Source organism: Vombatus ursinus, unplaced genomic scaffold (assembly GCF_900497805.2).
Source record: "Vombatus ursinus unplaced genomic scaffold, bare-nosed wombat genome assembly UNPS02005286.1, whole genome shotgun sequence".
NCBI classification, from domain to species: domain Eukaryota; kingdom Metazoa; phylum Chordata; class Mammalia; order Diprotodontia; family Vombatidae; genus Vombatus; species Vombatus ursinus.
This window is the reverse complement of record NW_020945064.1, coordinates 3,535,429-3,558,017: the sequence shown is the minus strand read 5'-3', so window position 1 is coordinate 3,558,017 and position 22,589 is coordinate 3,535,429. Positions and strand designations below refer to the sequence as shown.

Sequence of the window (22,589 nt, the reverse complement as noted above, 5' to 3'; positions counted from 1 at the left end):
AGTCTTTGTTTATTTTAAGCCATGGATGGTCCAACAGTTATCGGATGTCATCATCTTAATCAGCTATTCACTTCCTAAGTAGACTTTTTTCTACTGAAGCCTTTGCCTTTAATTGGCAGCAGTGGTGCCAATACCATCTATGCCCCCTAAGGTCTTCATTTCCTTGCCCAAGACTTTGTAATCTCTAGAAATGCTTTCTAGGTTCATTCTGGCAATACTGCTTGTGCCCATATGAATGACCAGATATGGATAGTCGTCTTAATATTTGACAAGTCACGTGGCTCTTTCATTTGTGAAAATGCGCCCCAGGAAGACAACAGACTTCACTTGTTAACAGGGCAACACATAGCTTCCTTGGTCCTCTTCAGTACAGTTATCAACCCACATTACTTGTCTCTTCTTCTGTGAACCTTACTGGATAACCTCTTACCTAACAGTACCTTTGGAGCCATATCATCATTTCCTTGAGGACATGTAGCTGTTTCCTCCTGAGAAACTTTGGGGATCAGAGTGATCCCTCCTTCGTACAGCAGAGCTATTCTTTCTTAGATGAAGTGGCTGGGTCTTAGAACTGTGAAGTGACTTGTACCCAGAGAAGCCGAGTAAGTGGAAGAATGGGGCCTGGACCCTGGGATTACAGCCCTTTGTTCTTTTTGGGTTTTTTCCCCCCTAATATGTGTTTAAAATTAATTATATAGAATCTGTACCAGTTGGTAGACACAAGTAAAGATACCAGTTGTGTTCACAATCCAAATGCCATGGAGCTCACAATCTCAAAGTACTAAATATGGAAAGACCCATCACTTCCGTTCAAAGCCCTTTTTAACTTCTCTTTTGTGAACATCTTGGATTACTTTCAGAATCTGACAGGAATGTAAAATGTAGGGTTAGATCTAAGCAACTTATTTGGAGGTCAGATTAAGGAAGTTTTTAGGATTATACCCTTAGTCATCCTGGGACCAAAGCAATATTGACTGCAGCTATCAATTTATGTGTCAAGAGTCTTTGTCCATTTTGATTAAAGATTTAAAATTATTTCCACACGTAGGATTCTGAAACTGCAGAGAATGTGTTGTATTCTCTTTCCTGTCACATTCTAAACGTCATATAGATCACAGGTGAAATCTTGAATCCATTTCCTTGGGGGACCTCCTTCCAGTGCACCAAGGGCAGCTTAACACAATGTAGGCTTGAAACTATAAACAAGGTATAAAGGAGAGAAATTTGTTTCAGTGGGAGTGAGTGTCCGATCCAGATGCCTAGTGACAGTATTAAAGTTAGAGATTCACCTTACACATTTACCTTAAAAAGCAAGTCTTTATTTGATCCGGGAAGCCATCCTTATATTCCCGCTTTTGCATCTTAACAGGAAAACTAAGGTTTGTTCCCTGGTCAGAAAGTGTCCCACGTAGTTCAGAACCTTTTTTTTTTTTTTTAAACTATATAACAACAGCAAAATTTTAATTTTTTTTTTTAAAAGAGACACAACTCAGAATCACTGCTCGTCTATATTTCAGGGAATTTGAGATACTGTTTCAGAATTGTCTGGGTAAGTGCACGTGCTCACTGCTATGTGCATACAGTTACCCTTGCTGCTGGTGGGGGTGGGGTGGGGAGGTGGTGGTTGTTTGTCCTTCATTCTTTTTTTTTTTTTTTAATTTAAATTTTTTTATTTTTAACATGTGTTTTTAAAACTTTGAGTTACAAATTTTCTCCCTTCCTCCCTCCCCACCCACCCTCATCAAAAAGGCAAGCATCTTGGTACAGGTTATAGATGTGTAGTCATGCAAAAACACTTCCATAGTAGTCCTGTTGTGAAAAACTAAGTATATTTCCCTTCATCCTATCCTACCCCCCATTTGTTCTGTTCTCTCTTTTGACCCTGTTCCTCCTCAGAAGTGTGTGCTTTTGATTATCCCCTCCCCAAATCTACCCTCCCCTCTATCAACCCCCTGCTCTCTTGTTCCCTTCCCCCTTATTTTCTCGTAGGGTAAGATAGATTTCCATACCCCGTTGTGTATGTTATTCCCTCCTTAACCCAAAGCCTATGAGAATAAGATTCACTCATTCCCTCTCACCTTCCCCCATTTCCCCTCCACTATAAAAGCCTTTTCTTGTCTGTTTCACATGAGATATTTTACCTCATTCTACTTCTCCCTTTCTCCTTCTCCCAGTATAATCTTCTCCCACCCCTTAATTTTATTTTCCAGATGTCACCCCTTCATCTTCAACTCACTCTGTGTCCTCTATCTATCTATACAAACATAATTTTTTCCCTCCCACTACCCTAATACTGACAAAGGACTCATGAGTTACAAATATCATCTTTCCCTGCAGGAATGTAAACAGTTCAACCTTAATAAGTCTCTTACGCTTTCTCTTTCCTGTTTACCTCTTCCATGTTTCACTTGAGTCTTGTATTTGAAGGTCAAAATTTCTATTCAGCTCTGGTCTTTTCCACAGGAATGCTTCAAAGTCCCCTATTTCATTGAATGACCATTTTTTACCCTGAAAGATTATACTCAGTTTTGCTGGGTGGGTGATTCTAGGTTGTAGTCCTAACTCCTTTGCCCACTGGAATATCATACTCCATGCCCTCCAGACCCTTAATGTAGAAGCTGCTAAATCTTGTGTTATTCTGATTGTGTTTCCACAATACTTGAATTGTTTCCTTCTGGCTGCTTGGAATATCTTCTCCTTGACCTGGGAATTCTGGAATTCGGCTACAACATTCTTAGGAGTTTTCCTTTGGGGATCTCTTTCAGGAGGAGATCGGTGGATTCTTTCAATTTCTATTTTGACTTCTGGTTCTAAAATATCAGGGCAGTTTTCCTTGACAATTTCTTGAAAGCAGAACCATTTTTTGATGAAGGGAGTATCTCACATCACACACGGTATAGGTTGTTTTTCTAGTGACAAAAAAGGGTTTCCATCGAACTGTCTATATTTTAACCTAGTCTTGGTTGTGACCAAAGGCACACATTTGTGAGAAGACTAGTCAGGTTTAGGGGTATAATTCATAGCTGTGGAATAGAATTTCTTTTCTCTGTGGTAAACCACTCTTCTATTAATCAACAAGCATTTATTAAGCTTTTACAGAATGCCAGGTACTGCTGTATGAGATGATGAGGATATAATTGTAAAGAAGGAAGTGATCCTTACTCCTAAGGACTTGTACTGGAAAGGTTCATTAACTCCATAAATATGTATGTAATAAATATAATAATATATAATAAATAAATACACAGTGGTTTGGGTGGGGGGATCTGGATAGACTTCGTGTAGGAGGTGCCACTTGTGCTGCATGTTGAAGAAAGAAGTGGATTCTGTGAGGGAGAGGTCCCTTCTTAGAACAGCAGTTTTAAATATCTAAAATAAAATACATCGCATTACAAAGGAAACCAGTAATATTGAAATACAGTTGTTAGAGAATAAAAAAAGTTCATGGGCCCCAGGTTAAGAACTCCTGGTGTAGGGGAGAGAAAAAAAGTGGGCCTAGGACAGAATTTTGGGGAAATCACCCACCGGGGACATGATATGGAGCAAAGGAGAATGAGAAGAATCAGTCAAGAAGGAGGAGAACCAGGAGACAGCAGGGTCACAGAAACAGAGGAGAGGGTGGTCAGCTGTGTCAAATGCAACAGAGTTTAAGAAGGATAAAGACTAAGGAAAGATATTAGATTTTTGTCATTGAGATTGTAATTGTAATTGCATTAGTAACCTTTGGAGAGGACCTCCCCCCCCAGTCACTGCCTCCTCCTGGTGGAAGGACTTGCTTAGCTCAGTGAAACAATGAGCTGTGCCCTGCAGGGTTATCTAAGATGGACAGGTAGAGTTCTGATAAAAGGTGATCCACTGGAAAAGGAAATGGCAAGCCACTCCAGTATCTTTGCCAAGAAAACACCATGGACAATACCAAGATAACATTGGCAGATGAGCCCCTCAGGTCAGAAGGTGTCCAACATGCTACCAGGGAAGAGTGGAGGACAACTGCAGATAGCTGTGGTACTAAGGAAGCAGCTGGGCCAAAGCTGAAAGGAAGCTCAGCTGTGGATGTGTCTGATGACAGAAGAAAAGTCCAACGTCGTAAAGATCTGTGAACCAAGGTAAGCAGGATGTGATCAAACAGGAGATGGAAAGATTAAACATAAGTATCTTGGGTGTCAGTGAACTTAAAGGGACAGGAATGGGTGACTTTAAGGTGATCATTGCATATTCTGCTGTGGGTAAGAATCCCACAGAAGAAATGGAGTAGCCCTCATAGTCAGTAAAAGGTGAGAAAAGTAGTACTGGGGTATAATCTCAAAATTATACTGAATAATATCTGTTCGAATCTGAGGCAAACCGTTCAACATCACAGTAATACACATCTATGCTCCAGCCACTGAAACCAAAGAGGTCAAAGTTCTAAGAAGACCTGCAATATCTTGTAACAGTAATACAAAAAAAGATTTCACATTCACCATAGGGGATTGGCATGCTAAAGTGGAAATCAAGAGCTAATTGGAATAACAGGCAAGTTTGGCCTTGGAGTTCAAAATGAAGCGGGGTAGAGGCAGGGAGTTTTTGTCAAGAGAACTTGCTGGCCATAACAAAACACTTTTTCAGCAACCCAAAGGCAACTCTATGCATGGACGTCACCAGATAGTTAGTCTTGAAGTCAGATTGATTATTTACTTTGCAGTCAAAGGTGGAGAAGCTCTAGACAGTCAGTTAAAACAACACCTGGAGCTTAACTGTGGCTCAGATCATGAACTGCTTATTGCAAATCAGACTTAAGTTGAAGAAAGTAGGGAAAACCGTCAGACCATATAGGTTTGGCCTAAATAACTTTTCTTATGAATATGAAGTGGAGATGATGAGTAGATTTTAGTGATTAGCTCTGGTAGATAAAGTACCTAAAGAACTACAGACAGAGGTTCACAATATTTTACAGGAGGCTGCTACAAAAAACATTCCGAAGAAAAGAGCAAGAAAGCAAATTGGCTGTCTGATGAGGCTTTACAAATAGCTGAGGAAAGAAGGAAAGGAAAAGGTAAAAAAGAAAGGGAAAGATCTATCCAACTGAATTTGGAATTCCAGAGGATAGCAAGAGAGAGAAAAGTTTTCTTAAAAGTACAATGCGGAGAAATAGAAGACAACAATAGAATGGGAAAGATAAGAGATCTCTTCAAGAAAATTAAAATGTGAAGGGAATGGTTCATGTGAAAATGGGCATTATAATAGACAAAAATGGTAGGGACTTAACAGAGTAGAAAAGATTAAGAAGAGGTAACAAGAATATACAGAAGAACTACACAAGAAAGATGTTACCATCGCCCATAACTGTGATGGTGTGGTTACTGAATTAAAGCCACACGTCCTGGAGAATGAATTCAAGTAGGCCTTCAGAAATTTTGCTAACAGAAAGGTTAGTGGAGGTGATGGGATTCCAGCTGAGCTATTTAAAATTCCAAAAGGTGCTGCTGTTAGTGCTGCACTCAGTATGCCAGCAAATATGGAAAACTCAACTGTGGCCACTGGATTGGAAAGATCAATTTACATCCCAGTCCTAAAGAAGGGCAATGCCAAGGAATATTCAAATTAGCAAACAATTGCACTCATTCCACACACCAGCAAGGTTATGCTTAAGATTCTGCAAGCTAGGCTTTAACAGTATGTGAATCAAGAATTACCAGAAGAGCAGGCTGGTTTTTGAAGAGGCAGAGGAACTAGAAACCAAATTGCCAACATGCGCTGGGTTATGGAGACAGCCAGGGAGTTCCCAAAAAACATCTGCTTCTGCTTCACTATACTAAAGCCTTTACGTGGCTTACAATAAAATGTGACAAGTTCTTAAAGAGATGGGAGTACCAGATCATCTTACTTGTTTCCCGAGGAGCCTGTATGCACACCAAGATGCAACAGTTAGAACTGAACATGGAACAACTGATTGGTTTAAGATTGGAAAAGGAGTATGACAAAGCTGTATATTGTCACCTTATTTATTTTAACTTATGTGTATAGTACATCATGTGAAATGCCAGGCTGGATGAATCAAAAGCCAGAATTGAGGCTGCCAGGAGAAATATCAACAGTTTCAGATAGGCAGACAATACCACTCTGATGGCAGAAAGTAAAGAGGAATTTAGAAGCCTCTTGATGGGAGTAAAAGAGGAGAGTGTAAAAGCTGACTTGAAGCTTAACATCCAAAAAACTAAGATGTTGGCAGCTGGTCCCATCACTTCCTGGCAAGTAGAGGGAGAAGAAATGGAAGCAGCGCCATATTCTATAGTCTTGGGCTCCAAGATAACTGCAGACAGCAGCTGCAGCCATGAAATTAAAAGGCACTTGCTCCTTGGAAGGAAATCTATGACAAATCTGGACAGCAGATTAAAAAGCAGACATATCACCTTGCTGACAAAGTCTATATCGTCAAAGTTATGTTTTTTTCCCAATATCAATATGTGGCTGTGATACTTGCACTATAAGGAAAGCCGAGTGCTGTAGTATTGATGCTTTTGAATTGTGGTGCTGGAGAAGACTTTTGAGAGTCCCTTGGACAGCAGGGAGGTCAAATCAGTCAGTACTTAAAGAAATTAATTCAGGATATTCACTGGAAGGTCAGATATTGAAGTTGAAGCTTAAATACTTCAACTACATAATGAGAAGATGGGACTCATTGGAAAAGACCCTGATGTTGGGAAAGATTGAAGGCAAAAGGAAAAGGGGACGGCAGAAGATGTGATAGATAATGTCATGGAAACAATAAACATGAACTTGGACAGGCTGCGAGAGGTAGTGGAGGAGAGAAGGGCCTGACGTTCTGTGGTCCCTGGAGCCATGAAGTGTTGGACACAACTGAACTACAACATGGAGAGAGCAATTTCACTTGAGTGATAAGGTTGGAAGCTTTATGCAAAGGGTGGAGGAGAGGAAGTGGAGGCAATGAGTATAGGTAGTTTTTTCAAGGAGTTTGGCTAAAGCCTTAGTGTAGGGCAATAACTTGGAAGGGTGGGGTCTGTTGATGATTTTTATTGGATGAAGAAGACTTGGGAATGTTTGAAGGCAGTGGGGAAGAAACAAGAGACAGGGCAAGGTTGAAAATGCTAGATGGGGAAAGATTGAGAGAAAAAGAGAGGGTGAAGGAAGAGAGAAGGATGATTTGAAGTCACAATCTGCTCTTGAACAGGGGTGTCAAACTCACAGAAATGGGGGCCACTGAACTATAGTTAATGATTCCTGTGGATCCTTACTCATTTAGTTTTAAAAATGTAATATTATCTGTGTTTCATTGTATTTTTTAAAATTTTGTTAAATATTTCCTTATTACATTCTGATTTAGGCCGCACTCGGGAGTATTGTGGGCCATGTGTTTGATACCTCTTCTTTAGAAGAAAGGAGGGGATTGGATTAAGGGTACTTGTTGAAGGTTTGGTCATGGTAAGGAGAAGGACCATCTCATTTTAAGAGACTTAGGAAAAGGAGCGTGTAGTTGTCAATGATATCCAGATTTTGAGAAGAGAAAGACAACAAATTCACATTAGATGGTCTCAGTTTTCTCAGTAAAGTAAGAGGGAGCTGAGAAAGAGGGGAGAAGAGAGAGGTGTGAGAGACTTGAGGAGGGAAGAGAAAGTTTGGAATAGCTTCTGTGGTGAACGAGATGGGGAATCAATTAGTGAGAAATGAAAGGACTGCCTTGCTGCAGTGAGAGCCCAGTTGAAGCTGGATAACGTCAATGAATATTGTACCCAGGCAGTCCTGTCATCCTATTTTGTTCAGCAGTGGTTGAGCACCATATGAGTAAATATTTTTTGGCTATAGGAATTCACAAAGACTTAGAAGGGTTACATTCTGTGATGGTGAAATGAAGTACTCATACTGACAAGACCACGACTATTTTACTTATTGAAAAGTGTGGAAAAGATTATGTGGAAATTGAGTTCTTGTTTATGATTTCCTCAGTACCATTCTCTAATTTATTTAGCCCAGCTGCCACAATGGAAGTTTTAACAGAAGATGACCTTGGAGAACAAACTTGTACTTTGACATACTTTAGGTCATTTCCCCTGCCTCTCACAGCAATCATTTTGGATTTTTCTAACCCAATTCAGGATGAATTAATTAAGCTTATCTATCTTCACAGTTGGTTTGGTTAATTATTCATTTTGAATAAGAAGAACTGGTTACATGTTATGGTTTTTTTCTGAAAGGTGGTCAAGGTCTTCTAGACCATAAAGATTTCTTTGAGTAATAATTTAGCATTAACTGATGGACTATTGTTTTCTTAGTGTATTTAGAGTACACCCAAGAAGAGCACAGTGTGAATGGAGCCCTGAACTAGGAATCAGGAAGTCAGTTTTGGTTATGTGGTTTGGGGCAAGAAATTGCCTTGTGGATGTCAGTTTTACTTATCTATAAAATAAATAGGGTTGGACTACATAATAGTAAGTTAATAAAAAATAATACCTCTTCTAGCTTTAATACTTGTAAATATGAGGGATGCTCATTTTTTTTGAAGATACAAATAATCAAAATTGTATTAAATTACTTTCAGCGAAGTAGAATTCAATTCAGCAGACACTTATACGAGTCCATTATGCAAAGAACTTTGCTAGGAATATAAGCACAAAAAAGAAAAAGTTTCTGCCTTCAAGGATTTTATGTTCTACTGTGGAACCCCTTGAGATATTGGCAGGGGTTAGAAGTGATACTTTATAGACTGCAGATTATATCAAGACTGTTTTTTACTATATGTAGTTATATTTCGGGGAATATAATTGGATAGCCACCCTGCCTTTGTAATAATTTTAATATCTAAGTTCATGCACTGTACTGACTCACGAAGATAGCTTTATAACTCTTACATTATATTAGTTTCTTTATATATGAATATTTATCATCCTTTTTCCTCTTATACCTCTTCCTCTAATGGAGGTCAGGTGGGACCTCCACACCTGAACTGAAGGCTGTAGTGTAAGTGTGATTTATGGATCAAGTTCTTTCTGATGAAAGGTGAAATGGTATTATTGATCCTTTGTGCTGGAAGGGGTTTGCTGCTAGTGAAGCCGGTCAGGCTGAGTACAGAATGAATGCAGGGACTCCCCCTTTCTCCTTCGTAGGATTGCCTCAAGGCGAGGGTAGACCCCTTGGTTTCTAACCAGAAACATCTTGAGCTTGTAGTCAGAAGCCACTTTACTAATGTAAAAAAGGTGAAGGTGATGGGAGGAAAGGAGTTCATACCTTACTTTTGCTTCCAGTGAGCCTTGGATTCAGGGGATTTCTCTTCCTTTTCTTTTCTCCCAGCATCCAGGTGGAGAAGAGGTTCTGATGGAACAAGCTGGTCGGGATGCGACTGAAAGCTTTGAAGACGTGGGACACTCTTTGGATGCCAAGGAAATGCTCAAGCAGTACTACGTTGGGGAAGTCCATCCGGTAAGCGGTGTGGAGCTGGAGGCTGTGATGGGGAAGGTGGGAGAGGCACATTACCAAAGAGGGTGAAATGAATTAGAGGATAATTAGATTAGAGGATTAGAGGTAATTCTCCTGATAAACTCCTCTGACTGCTCTCAGTACATAGTCATGTTCACAAGGCTGAGCACTTAGTGTTGGTTCACAATCCCAAGGAACTGGTTGTGAATTTTTCTCATGTAATGAAAAGCACCTTCACTGCCTGTGATTTGGCCCGTGTGCCGTTGTCTGGTGGCTCCTCTTCCATAGAGCAGCTGGCTCTGCATGTCCCTGTTTCTTCATTATTTGGATATTTCTTTAAATTTAATTTTTCTTTTTTCCAGAGTGACCTTAAAGGTGAAGGATCTGAGGTAAGAAAAGCATCAATTTTTTCTGTCCCCCTGAAGCACGAAGTGTCAGAACACAGTCCCTCAGTAGATCTACCAGTTTGGTGTATGCTTTTAGTTAGATATGAGTTGTGTTGTTTGGTTTTTTAAAACCAGGCAGAAGGACCCCCCCCCTTTTTTTTGTAAGGAATTTGAACTAAATTCCAACATAGGAGAAAAGTTTTCAATAGTAGAGAAAATGTCCTAAACATTCAATTTCTAAGCTAATTAGGATATGGGAATGAAGCAGACGAATTTGGGGCTTGACCCTGGAAAAACGATATCATCTGGCATGATGAACAGGTGATTTTATAAAAGTCTTGCTCTGTTCTCCGAGGGTGGTTTTGTTTTTTTGTTTTGTTTTGTTTTTTGGGAAAAGACTTAGAACACCAGTTTTTATCTCTCTCACCCATCCTCTCCTTCTCCTTTCCAAATACAAATATATACACATACACATATCCTCCTAATTTTCCATTTTAAAGAGTGGTGGAATGAATCGACTTGCAGATGGCCTTTCTACTCTTTACCCAGTAATCTACTTCTCTTACCGCGTAAAAATATGGAGGCTGCTTTGCTCAGGAATATGTTCCCTCATCCATTCACTCTGGTTTAGCAGGAAAGGTAGCATCAGTCATCAGTCAGTACTGTTGAGAGTCAACAAGTACCTCCCACTGTTACCACGCCTAGGACAGAAAAGATAAGGTCTTTCTTAGGCTCTCCTGCTCCAGGACTTCTGTTTCTTCACTGACCATCCCCCACCCAGCCCTGCCTCCTTTTCCAGCTTCACCTTTATAGGTGATAGAGTAGGAGCATCATAAAATCCATATGTCCTTTTCCCTGTGTCCCCATCCCCACCGAGCCTGAATTGCTGGGCGGGTTTGCTGCAGCAATTAGTGTTGACCTTGACACAAGTACTGAAGCCTCAGTTGCCTCAGAATGTCTGTGCCTGAGCGGCTCAATCCACTTCTTATGCCCCACACACTCACTATGCCAATGTATTAAATCATTTTCAGAAAAGGAAAGACTTGTCTCTACCCTAACTCTGAGCAGTGTTGGCTTGTAATGTGCATCGCTGCACCCCCAGCCTGTGTTCTTTGCCCCTGAGCTCTTGTCAGTAATGTCGAATTGGGTGGCTCCAAATGTTCTCATACAGTTTATTGAACTTGTCCAGAAAGCATTAGCAGGTCAGAGGTGGGTCTGTACTTCCTGCGGGTGTGTCCCTGTTTGCCCAGCAGATGTGTCCCGGCTTCTCGCTCGTAGATGCATCTTTGTTTACACCCCTAAAATAGGTTCAGAACATAAAGAAATAGAGAAAGCCTTATTTCTTGCACCTTTTCCCATGTGATTATAGTTTCTTTCCAATACCTTGTAGGAGACTAGAAAGAAGATACTGTGCAGAATTAAGGTCCCCCTTGCGAGTAGAGCCAGAAGCTGCGATGGGCTCTGAGGGTGCCGGCTGAGGATGGTGGCTATGACTTAGGAATACCCAGCAGGTGCTAGTCACAGGAAGGGGCTGTGTTTTCAGTTGAAAACTAAGGAAATATTCCTCCGGGAATAGAGAGCAAAGTCTTATTTCAAGTAAGGATCCTGCATGTCTGTGCTAAAGAGACTTTTTATTACAAAGTGTCCTGAGAAATTTTGACTATGGCCTTGCTCCTTTTACAGGATTTAGATAAGTAATAATAACTGGCATTTATGTAGCACTTTAAGGCTTGATTTATATACCTGTGCTGTCTCATAAAGCATAATCTCTGTTGTACCTATAGAATATTAATGATAGAACACTGGATAACTGTATTATAAAAATAAAAATAAATTCTTCCAGCTGGCAGTTTAGCAGATGACTAAATTATATGTAACAAGATTCAGTTTAGCAGAGTGTTGGGTTTTACTGATGGCCAAAGATACAGTTATGGTTACTGAGACTCAGCTTTTCCTCATGTTCACTGTGTTCACACGATTCTCTCAGCTGTAAAGAACGTGATTCTGTAGGTTACATAGTTCCTCTAAAAGTGATGTACATCCTAGATCATCATGTTTGCTTTTAGTTTAGGACTCATGGACAGTAGGTGGCCTTTTGGACACTTTGTAAAGACAGCTGGTGTAGTGGATGGAAGACTGGGCTTGGAGTCAGCAAGTCCTGAGTTCCAATTCCTGCCTCAGACACTTACTGGCTGCGTGACCCAGAAGAAGTCATGTGATCTCCGTGGGGCTCAGTTTTTTCATATGTAGAACAAGGGGATTGGACTTTGTGACCTTTAAGGTCCTTTCCAATTCTGTGATTCAGTGAACTCATCACCTCCCAGAGAGACAAAGTCCAAACCTGGTTTTCAGTTCCTCAACCCGCTTAAGAAGGAGTATTCTCTCTCTCAAGTTATTAGACAAGGCTTCCAATCTGCTGATGTTTGCTAGAAGAACTGTCATTTCTGGTGATTTTTCTGGCTTATCTTAACCAAGAGAAAATGGTAAAGTTTCTTCTTTTCATCACATCTTTCTTTTTTAGGTCCCTGGAAGGCAGGGGCAGAGTAAGCTTTCCCAAAGTAAAGTTTCTAAAAGTTTGAGGATTTTACCCTCTTGGATATAAGGGTTATGTCAGTCTTTGTCAAGAAGTTTTAGACCTGTTGAAGGCCAAGGTTTTGTTTTCATCTCTCCTCTATTTACTTTTAATGTGGAGAGAGTTCTCATTCTTGTTCTAAGTTTTTTGCAGGTAGGGGGAGTGTGGAATGTGAAAGGGGCTGTGGGAAAGTCTGCTTTTCTACTTCAGGTCCTTTCTCTTTAGGACATTAAAAAAAAACAATCAAAATTAAATGTGTAAAAATAACAGCTATCTGTTTGGTTAGATTTATGCCAGTTTTTTCAATGTGTGATCAGGGTGAAATTCCCTGAAGTTTACCTTTCTGACTTAAAGCTCAACTTTATTTGGTTAGTAACCATTATTCTATTTTTCTAGGGGACTCCTCTTCATGTTCTTTTCAGTACCCCCTGTCCCGGAGACATGGTCATTTCTTACCCTGATTTAATGTCAGATAACTCACCAAGGTAGCTCAGGGGCCGGGGCACCAGAAACAGACCCAGAGGGCTTACCGTCATTCATGTCTAGTTTCTGGCGTCTTTCAAGCTTCTTGAGATGAAGTGCCAGATTGTAAGGTAAGACAGCTGAGCAGATCCTCTTTCCTGCTCCGGACTAGTTCAGGTAGTGGGCTGACAAGCCTCTTTGATTGCTATGACTGAAAAGCCTACAAGCTGCTGTGCACACTGAGCTTTCCTTGCTGGGCAGCTTTGCAGTGGACACTTGTCTTGGGAATCACCTTGACAGTGTAGCAAATCTCTTCTGATCAATCATTTGCCAAGACAGTTAACTTGGGATTGTTCAAATAAAGCCCACAGGTTTCGATCTTCAGACTGACTAAGCCTGTAGTTTCTGTTAACTTCTTATTGAATTTGACCAGAATTATGGTGCATGTAGACAGGTGGGATGAGCTGTCTTTTCTCTCCCGGCCTCTCCACAGTGGGGAAGTGAAAGTGTAAGGAAGTACCCTCAGTGGGTCAGCAGGGGTGAGCTTCAGGAAACCTTCCCCGTTCCTTTGCTATGTGGGTGTCAGAGGTTAATCTACTATTTCTGCCGATGTCACAAAGTCCTTGGCATAGAGGTGGCCTTGGGCTCTGTGACTATGGTAGATGAGTACAGGTTTTGGCCACTTCTGCAGAGCTGGAAATGCTTTGACCTTGATGGATCTGGCACCAGATTGTATGGCTAAACTAGTCTGTATAACCTACACACAACCAGCCCCACTTCATCTCAAGAAGCTTGGCCACCCAGTGGTTTGCGTTTTCTTTTTTGGTCACTGCCACTCATAAAACTGTAAATAAAAGAGGAGTAGTTGATCTAAATTGGTGGAGGGAGCTCCCATGCTGAAGAAGTCACAATCCCAAAAAGAGTTTGTTGTTCCTTGCTTTATGTGGTCTATTCCTGACAGTTTTGGGGAGATAAAGATGAGTTGACTTTACATTCAGACCCTCACTCATCTGCCTTGCACAGAGCTCTCTGCAAACAGCTTTTGAGGTCTAATTGAATGTTACTTCCTCCTGCGATAGTGTCAGTCCTGCTTCCCACAGAACATGGCTTTACTGCCTTGTCTGTAGCAGCCCTTTTTGTTTTGTGACACAAGATGAAAGAAGAATACCTGGGTACAGTGGCCAAATGTAGCCATCTGGAACTTGAACAGAGTGATTTTGGGGAGCTATAAATTATATCTATAAAGTTATTCAAGTGGAGAAGAGGGCAGAGTTTTTATGAAGACCTTGGCTATACACGTGCCCTTTGGCTAACAGTGACTGCTGCTTGCTGAGGCATCATGTCAGGGTCATCAGATTCTTCTCTGCTTATGTTGAAGACTCCTGTTTTATAATGTTCTCTTCTATTCTGAAACTTAGATCAAATCCAGTGGACTCTGTTGAAAACCCAGGTGCCCTTCATCTCACATCTTGAGACTGCTCTGGAGTCTGCTTCTTCGTAAAACACTATTCAAAGTTGATCAAGAAAAACAAAGATTAGCAGAACCCAACATCCTTCTCAGAACCAGCACTTTAATTTTGTCACAGCCTTCATTCTTAGGTCCCAGTAGAGATCATCTTGTGTCTTCATTTTAATGGGTTTCATCCCTTCTACCGAAGTCCTATTTAGATGTCTCATTGTTGCCCAGAGGTAGTGACCCTGAGTCCTCAAAGGCAACAGGAACACAAGTTTTGGAAAGATTTCAAGTGTTGTCTTAGTGATGGTCTGTTGTCCAAAGACAATAACCGTGTTAAATGGGGAAGGGTCTGAGTACCAGAAGGTGAAGACCCGAGGTTTGTTTTTTTGTTTTTTGTTTTGTTTTTGGCTACAGTAACTCAAAAAGATCATCCATTGAGGTAGGAGTGGGCAGTCACCCACCCCGATGAAAACACAGATCTTTTGAAGTAACTAAAATACATGTATTATTCTTCATTTAGTTTACTGAATTCTTGAGGTTTTTTCCTTAAAAGTTTTTTGAAAAACATGCTCTTATTTATATATAGGAATTGTGCTTTCATTCCTATGAAACGATAGTGCAGTAATAAACAGAATGATTTTCTTAGAGATCAGCATCAGTATTTTGCAAAGTAGTAATTGGAGCAGCCCAAATCACCTAATATTATCTACCTGGACAATAAGATTGAGTAACTTTGAGTAGATTAGAAATGTTAGTTGTTTGTCACCTCACTTTAATGCTGGTTCCCCCATGTCCATACCACTGAAATCTCCACATAGGTGAACGTATATTTATTGTTGTTTTTGGAAACAAGTGTCTGAGGGCACATTTGAACTCCGGTCTTCCTGACTCCAGGGCGGGTGCTGTCTCCATTGTGCCACCTAGTGGCCCCAACCCTAGGTGAACTGTATGTTTGAAGATAAACTGAGAGCTAGGATTTCTTTTAAATGGAGTTCAGGATAGAGACCCCACCATATGACAAATACTGTGCTAAAGCAAGGTTTTAATGTACTTAGGAAGGGAAACTGACATTTGTGTCAGGCCTTAAAAGTCTTGAGTTTTTCTCAGGAAGAGTTGTCCATGAATATTGAAAATTTGTATTCTAGTAAGATAAGACTCCCAACCAGGGCACCCAAATATTCATTATTTTTCCTGGAATCCTCCCTGTGGCTTAGAACACTTTTTAAGTACTTGGATTCATAAACAGTCAGTTTGTGACTTAAAAATAAGCTCCAATAAATGAATACTCTAAAGTGCATTTTATTTTACTTTAACCTGAGAAATCCTAGATGTTCAGTATTTTAGTTGGAAGTGTAGAGGTGTGTGTGTGTGAAATATCTTCCCATATACATAGTGACTTTGTATAGCCTAAAGATTGCTGCTATTCTGAGGTGCTGTTCTTTTGCTAGATTTATACTCTTGTAATAAAGGATATCCATTCTCTAAGAATGGGTACTTGGGTACACATGTGACAAAGGATGCCTCTGTAGCAAAGGATACCCAGTCTCCTCCAGGTAGGGCTATGCTGCTCTCCTGGATTAGATATCCTAGGGAAAATGGTTTTGTTGTACGTGACTCCCTAAATGGTTGTCAATTCTGGATGCCCTATGGAGCTGTCAGGGCCACATAAATGGATTTTATCACCCCAAGGAAATAGGGGCAGGCTCTGAACTTTTAAACTGGAAAGGAATCAGCTTGGTGCAGTGCCTTCTCATTCCATCTCAAGGGAATGCCCTCACTGCCTAGTCTCTAGAGAAGCTGGCTAAGGATTACTGTCATGGGGCTGACTTGTGGCCATTGGTAAGAAAATGATATTGGATTAGTTGAATTTGACATGAAAGCAATAGAATTTTAGAGATGGAAGGGACTTTAGAGATCATCTAATATAACCTCTTAATTTTGTAGACGAGGAAAGAGAAAAGTTAAAAGACTTTGATTTGAAGCTGTTAGACATAGTTCCTGTAACAAGCACCTTTCTAGAAGGGCCACTCAGTTATTATGAAATATCTCCTTTCAATTCACCAAGACCATCTATAGTGTCTCAATTTCCCAGAGTTTTAAAAATCGTTGCCCAGTGTGTTAATGAAGCTACAACTGAAAGGCCTGATTTTCTTTTAAGATTTGGAAACAAATTTTTTTTTCTTACTTAAAATCACAGTAAGTTTACGATGAGGTTTGTTAACTCTTAATCATAGTTAACATCCGAAATTCCATTGAGAGCAATAAGGAAACATGCAAAGGAATTCCTTGGTCTGTTGAATGCTGAAAATACTATTTCAGATTTTAGTTTGCTCCTAGCACTTCTGTTTCTGCTCTGTGTGCCACAGACGAGACAGCTCTGAGGTTTATAAGAGTCACTGTGTTCTGCTCCCTGAAAATCTTGTATGTAAATTCAAATCAGGGGAGGGTCATACTAGCTGGATTTGCCTCCGTGGCCAAAAGTCTATATTAAAGGGACCTCTAGGGGTTTCTTTTAAAATCCATTAGGTTGAACATAAAACTTTGGGAGTGATGATGTAGATTGGGAAATGACATTTGGAGGGAGGAAGGGGTTGAAGGTAGACATAGGTGTTAGTAGAATCATTTAAGGACTAAATGTCTTACATTTTTTTATTTTGCAAAATTAAAAGTAACTTATTTGGCTTCTTTCCAAGCTTGGCTGAGGGACTTAGCTTCTAATAGCACTGCTTTAAACAACTCTTTCGTTGTAGTTGATTACAAGTGGGGCCCCTGTAGCAGGGCATTTACTTGGCTGAGAGTATCCTTAAGGGAGAGCAAATTTTTTACCTTCCTCCTTTTACTGTGCTCTGTTAGGTAAGATTGTGTCTTCTCTTCTGGGGGTAGATGGTTATGATCACAATAAGGGCATTTTGAGGTCCTTTTGGTTTAAAAAATATATGTCTGTATGTATGTATGTATGTTTGTATGTGTGTTTCTAAACATTAGTTAGGAAGTAGTTTAACAGTTAAGTCCAAATTTCTAGCCTTAGGTTCCTTCCTTCCATTTTTATAGGCCACATTTGAAGGTGAGCAGAAAAATCTTCGGCACTTTCCATGTCTCAGGAATTGTAACCATAATTAAGGGGAGAAGCTAATGTTCCAAGTTTGAATCCTAGAAAAGGCTCTATATGAATAGTGTACTCTCACAATTCTAGACTTGAGTGCTACAATGTGTAACTTGTCCTTTAATTCCTTTGTTTTTGGCCAGAGTTCAAAATTTCTAGCGAAACATCTTGTTTCATAGCCCCTTTACAAGTCTATTCTGTCAAATACCAATATGTGTCTGTGGAGAAAAATCCCAATGTAACTGTTAGATAGATTTAGTATGAGACCATTGTTCTTTTCCTGATGCAACCAGATCATATGTGCCTGCTGTTCAGAAATTTAAAAAATAAAGGATTAGGCAACATTATAGGTGATTAGCGTAAAACAGTTCTCAAAATTGAGGCTGTGAAGTTTTCATTAGACTTTTTCACATCATTCCCCATAAATACTTAATGTACCCAATGGCCATGGATCGAAAGACCCTGTATGTCATCTTAGTTATCATGGACCATTGAACAGTTTTGCTTTTTTTGCAGCTTAATTTCTTTCCGGTCCTAAGGAAAGGCTTGGATTAATTTGCATAGTTTTAAGTCATGGGCATGCAAGATTGAAACTTCATTCCACATAGGATCTATATAGGTTTGCTAGGAAGTCTTTCACTAATTTGTTGTCAGAAACTTGCAGACTTTACGCATGGGCAATAATCATATTTTGAGAGGACGTACCTTAGATCTGTGAATTGTTGCCCACTTTCAGTTGTTATACAAACTTTTTGTGTAATAGCGTTCATTTCTGGAATTACCTGCCACCTGAAAATAAATATGAATGGGATTTTTGGATTCAGGGTTGTTGATATCTTATATGAAGGTGGATGTTCTCCTTCCCTATTTTCATTTCCTTGTGTATGGTAGCTCCACAAATCGTATACTCCTTGGTCCTAGTTGTACTTAGTATGCAGTTAAAAGCATCAAAAGGAAGTCACTTTTTTCTAGAAATAATAAAGTCTTGATATTCTTGTTATGTGGAGGATTGCATAACTAGCCATTGTATTCTAGAGGAATTTTTAAAATTTTGATCTGTTCCTCTAGGAGAGCATACGGTCTTATCTCTTGACAGTGGCAAGCCCAACTCGATTAGGTAGCCTAGTGGGACCATGAGTCCACTTCACTGTAGTGGCTATCCCTGAGTTCCTCTCATCTTGTATACCTACTCATTAAGGAGTTTTATTTAGTTTTATTTTAGTTTTATTTAGTTCTAGAGCTGGTCTAAAGTATAGTTTGGATTCATGTTGCAGTTTGTAGTTTTAAACAAGCAATGCTAACCATATTTCCTTTCTTTCTTTTTGTTTTTTTTTGTTTACATCTCCAGAATTCAGGTTCAGCGTGCAGAAGGTACAGTATTACTTCAACAAACTTCCTTGTATTTTACAAGTAAAGTCTTAATACAGAGGTCCATCTCTAGTGATAATAAGTACATAAGTACATACTTTCTGTAATGTGATATAAGGTTACAGCTTGGAAAACCTTGCTTTTTAAAAGGGAGGTTGCTACCTGATTGACAGGTTTAACTTGTCTCTCATACCTTTAGATTTCTTTTCTGCCATACATAGATAAAGCTGGTATTCCCCCCATGTCATATTTGTTCACTGACACAAGAAAAAAATGTGTTAATTGAATCTGTTTGGGCCCACTTTTAAAGGCTTTCAAGTTATTCAGCCTCATTAGCTACATATATCTCAAGTAGAAGGCCAGCCAGGCCATGTGGAACCTTAGGGACCTGTTTGACTCTTGGGACCTTGAGCTGTATTAAAAATAAATATTCTTCTTTCAAACAGTTTCATTTTAGTTTTGAAACTTATACAGAAAAATCCATGCAGTACCTTTGGCTGGGTGTTCATGCCTTTCAGTAGCCATTTTCTTGTAGTGTTATCTAGATTTACATAACTTGTTGGAGAAAGTCCTTCTGTAGAAATCTTAATTATTACTAAATTTGGCTGGATACTATGGCAGTTAAAAATGTTAATTCAATATTCACTAACATCTTGTTGTTTAGCAGCTAATATTTCCCAGTTTTTTGCCTAGAAAAGAAAGTACTGATTGTGCAGAACATTTTGGATAAATGTGTATAACTTTATTGCACTTTGTTTTGTTTTGTTTTCTCTAGTTGCTGGTCAAATTGGATTATCCCTGTTGTGGGTGTTGTCCTCTTAGCTGTCATGTATCGTTTTTACATGGCAGAGAGCAAGTTGTCCTGAGCCAGCTTCTTTGAAACCTGGAAAGTGAATACACTAGAGAGAGAAAAAACATGCAGTCCTGCTCTGGTAGGATTGCTGGATTCCCCCCTCTTTGAATCCTGCCAATTTTATCGCCCCCCTGCTAAGTCACAATGGGCATGCCAACCGTCCACCTCTGAACTAGGCCAGCGCGCCTCGTTATACAGTTGCAATGCCTTACTTACTCCCAGAGGCATCCTCATTGTCAAACATTTCATTCTCTGGCCTGTCTATTCTTCCTGAAGTTTTTGTAAATTAACTCTTCATTCCACAATTTTCTGTCAACCAGTTCGTTCAGGGAAGTGGAGAAGTCATTTGAATGTGTATATGTAAAACAATTCTGTGATTTTACAAAAAAAAAAAAATACTGTCAGTTTACAGTGTCTTTCAATAAAAATGTCTTCTGACACTTTGAGCTTGGAGTGGGCATTCTCAAAAGAAGGACAGCAGAATGCCTAGTTTTGAGGAAGAGAGAATGTTTTTTCTTTTTTCTTTATATATTGGTAGCTACTTTTAAGCAAATACAATTTTTAAAAAATTACAGTCTAACTTAATGCCATTAATTTAGTTATTTCTGTGATACTTATCTTAAAGTGCATAGCTACTGTTATCTGGAACACAGTTTTCTAAATTGTCGTTTTTGAGACTAATGTTGTATCCTCATTTCCCCACAAGGGTAGCACTTGGCCTCTGTGGTCCCAGTTTCTTTTCTTTTTAAAGTGGTGTTTGAAGTAAGCTAGTGTCTCCTTTGGTGAGTGAGTGGATTCTTTTAGGCTCTGATGAGTTCATAGGAGCCTTGAGGGAGGGCTGGGTATGGAGGTGGGAAGGCGTGACCGTGGATTTGAGTGAAAAAGTTTCTGAGTTACTTCTGAGCAAGTGGTTTGAGGAAACAGTAACCATTCCTGTAGCTTGGTACTTTTTTTTTTTTTTGGTCTATTAAAAAATAACAGCATATCTAAGTTCAGAGTAAGTCTGGCGAGCTTTCTCAGGGTATTTGTGTAATTTAGTGGATTTTGGAGGAATCCTGATTGTTTAAGAGACCATGACTTCAAATATATCCATGACATTTGGGATGAAAAATAGTTGGTACAATAATATGGCATTTGTGGGTGGAGTAAATAAGAGGAGAAAATGTTTGAGTTTATGCTTCTCTCTTTGACCTCTGTGGCTCCCAGGTGTTTGTAACCAATCCTGTTGGAATGAACTACAATAAAAGAGACATCCTGTTTTTTTTCTTGGCATGGGTGTTTTTACCTGTTGCTCACTTGTCGTGCTTCCTAGAAGCAGATTGTCCCACACCCTAGACTTTCTCCTTTCTTCTCGGAGCCCCTGTGTACATGCTAGACTAACTGTATCCCACTATTTTTGTTGACGATTCTTACCTGTCCTGTGAGAATAACCTCATCCAGCAGGGAGGCACCACCAACTCTGCCCATTTCCTCCTCCCTTCCTTCTTCACTCTGCCAGGGCCCCGACGAGACAGGAAGCTGCTCAGCAAACCTGTGTCTGCCCATGCAAACTAGTCAAGAAAAAGTTCAACCAAGGTCTTGTATACTCTGATTTAGCAGATGACTGAATACAGAATTCATTATATAATATTTATCAACTTTTACATGCACATATCTAAAGGATATCTAAAGGGTTTCTGGAAGAAATTTTATGGATTTCTGGGATATGTATGATGCAGCCTTTCTTTTGGAAAATGTATTGGCATCTATTGCAAACCCCCTACTTTAAGATGTGAGCTATATGATTGAGAAAATCTTTTAATTGCTCTTTGTAAAGGAACATTAGCCATCGATTCCTCTAAATTGTGTAGGATGAGGATGCCTTGAGTAAAGGGATTGGCAACAATTAATGAGGATAAATTGGTTTCTCTTAGAAATGTAGGGGTATTTTTTGTCTTTGGCGGGTGGGGGGAGGGAGGAGAGGATGCTGGGTTGGAGAAGGAAACATTGAAAGTAAAATGAAGCCGGAAGATAACCCAGATACATTAGAGAAGTACATTGGCAATATTCAAAGTTGAATGAAAACCAGCTGGGTTCTAAGAAATTTTATAAAACTATCCTCTTGTAAAAATGGTGTTTTGATATTTTAGGGCAAAACAATAATGTGTTTTTCTGTTTTGTGCTGGACATCTTTTCCTGTTTACATCTGGAATTGTTCTTCCCCAGAGCCAGAAGAAAATTCTTTGGTCTCATCCCTATTACACATTAAAAACCACACAAACTTTGAGTTCCTTTTTGGACTCCGACTGCTCATATCATGTCTTTAGTGGTATTATTAAAACTGCTCTTGTGTACATTTGCTACCATATTGTATTGGAAACACCTGTTCTGGGTATCTCTCTAGCAAGAGAGCCCATAACACCAGTTGCACGCTAACGGCTTTGTAATGGATTTGAGCAACAAGATGATCCAGTTAACTCCATTTGTGCTGTAAATAAAAGCCAGACTACTCATCAATTTCAGCATTGTTGGATAGATAGCAAAAGCTGGTCTAAGGTATCTGTGAAATAAGTCCCCTTTGGCCCCAGTGCTCACTGGCACTGGCCTCGGGGGTATTTTCTTGTTTATTCTGGAGGAAAATTAGCCGTCGTGTGCTAGCTACACTGAGTCAGAGGCGTAATGTCTAGGGAACAAATCTAGGAAAGAGGCAGGGGGGAGCTGGTGCCACCAAGAATACACACTGTCGGCTGTGCCAGTTGGCCAGTCTTTGCGCCAGGTCCCTAGAATTCCCTCACTCTAGCCCTGGAGGAATTGGTTTCAGTGACTTCTCTACTTGTTAAGAGAGGGAGGGGGCAGAAACAAAGTCAGTATTGTGTTTCTTGGGAATAGCTTCACCAGAAGCAAAATCCATTGGAACCTGTAATTTCAACCTCTGGAGTTCGTTCCTTTAGCAGAGGTCATAAAAGTAAGTATGGTGAAATAAGAGCACTGTTGAGTTC

At 39.9% G+C, this 22,589-nt stretch overlaps 1 protein-coding gene across 1 annotated transcript in view; it reads left to right on the top strand.

Annotated features, from left to right (window-relative positions):
* The window catches only part of LOC114032393 (cytochrome b5 type B), a 48,613-nt gene extending 27,712 nt beyond the window's left edge, over positions 1-20,901 (top strand). The window contains exons 2-5 of the mRNA XM_027847668.1: positions 9,286-9,414; positions 9,774-9,800; positions 18,739-18,761; positions 19,534-20,901. Of these exons, the coding sequence (XP_027703469.1) occupies positions 9,286-9,414; positions 9,774-9,800; positions 18,739-18,761; positions 19,534-19,624 (270 nt within the window). The 3' untranslated portion in view covers positions 19,625-20,901. The remainder of the gene's footprint in view (positions 1-9,285; positions 9,415-9,773; positions 9,801-18,738; positions 18,762-19,533) is intronic.
* The last annotated feature ends 1,688 nt before the right edge of the window (positions 20,902-22,589 follow it).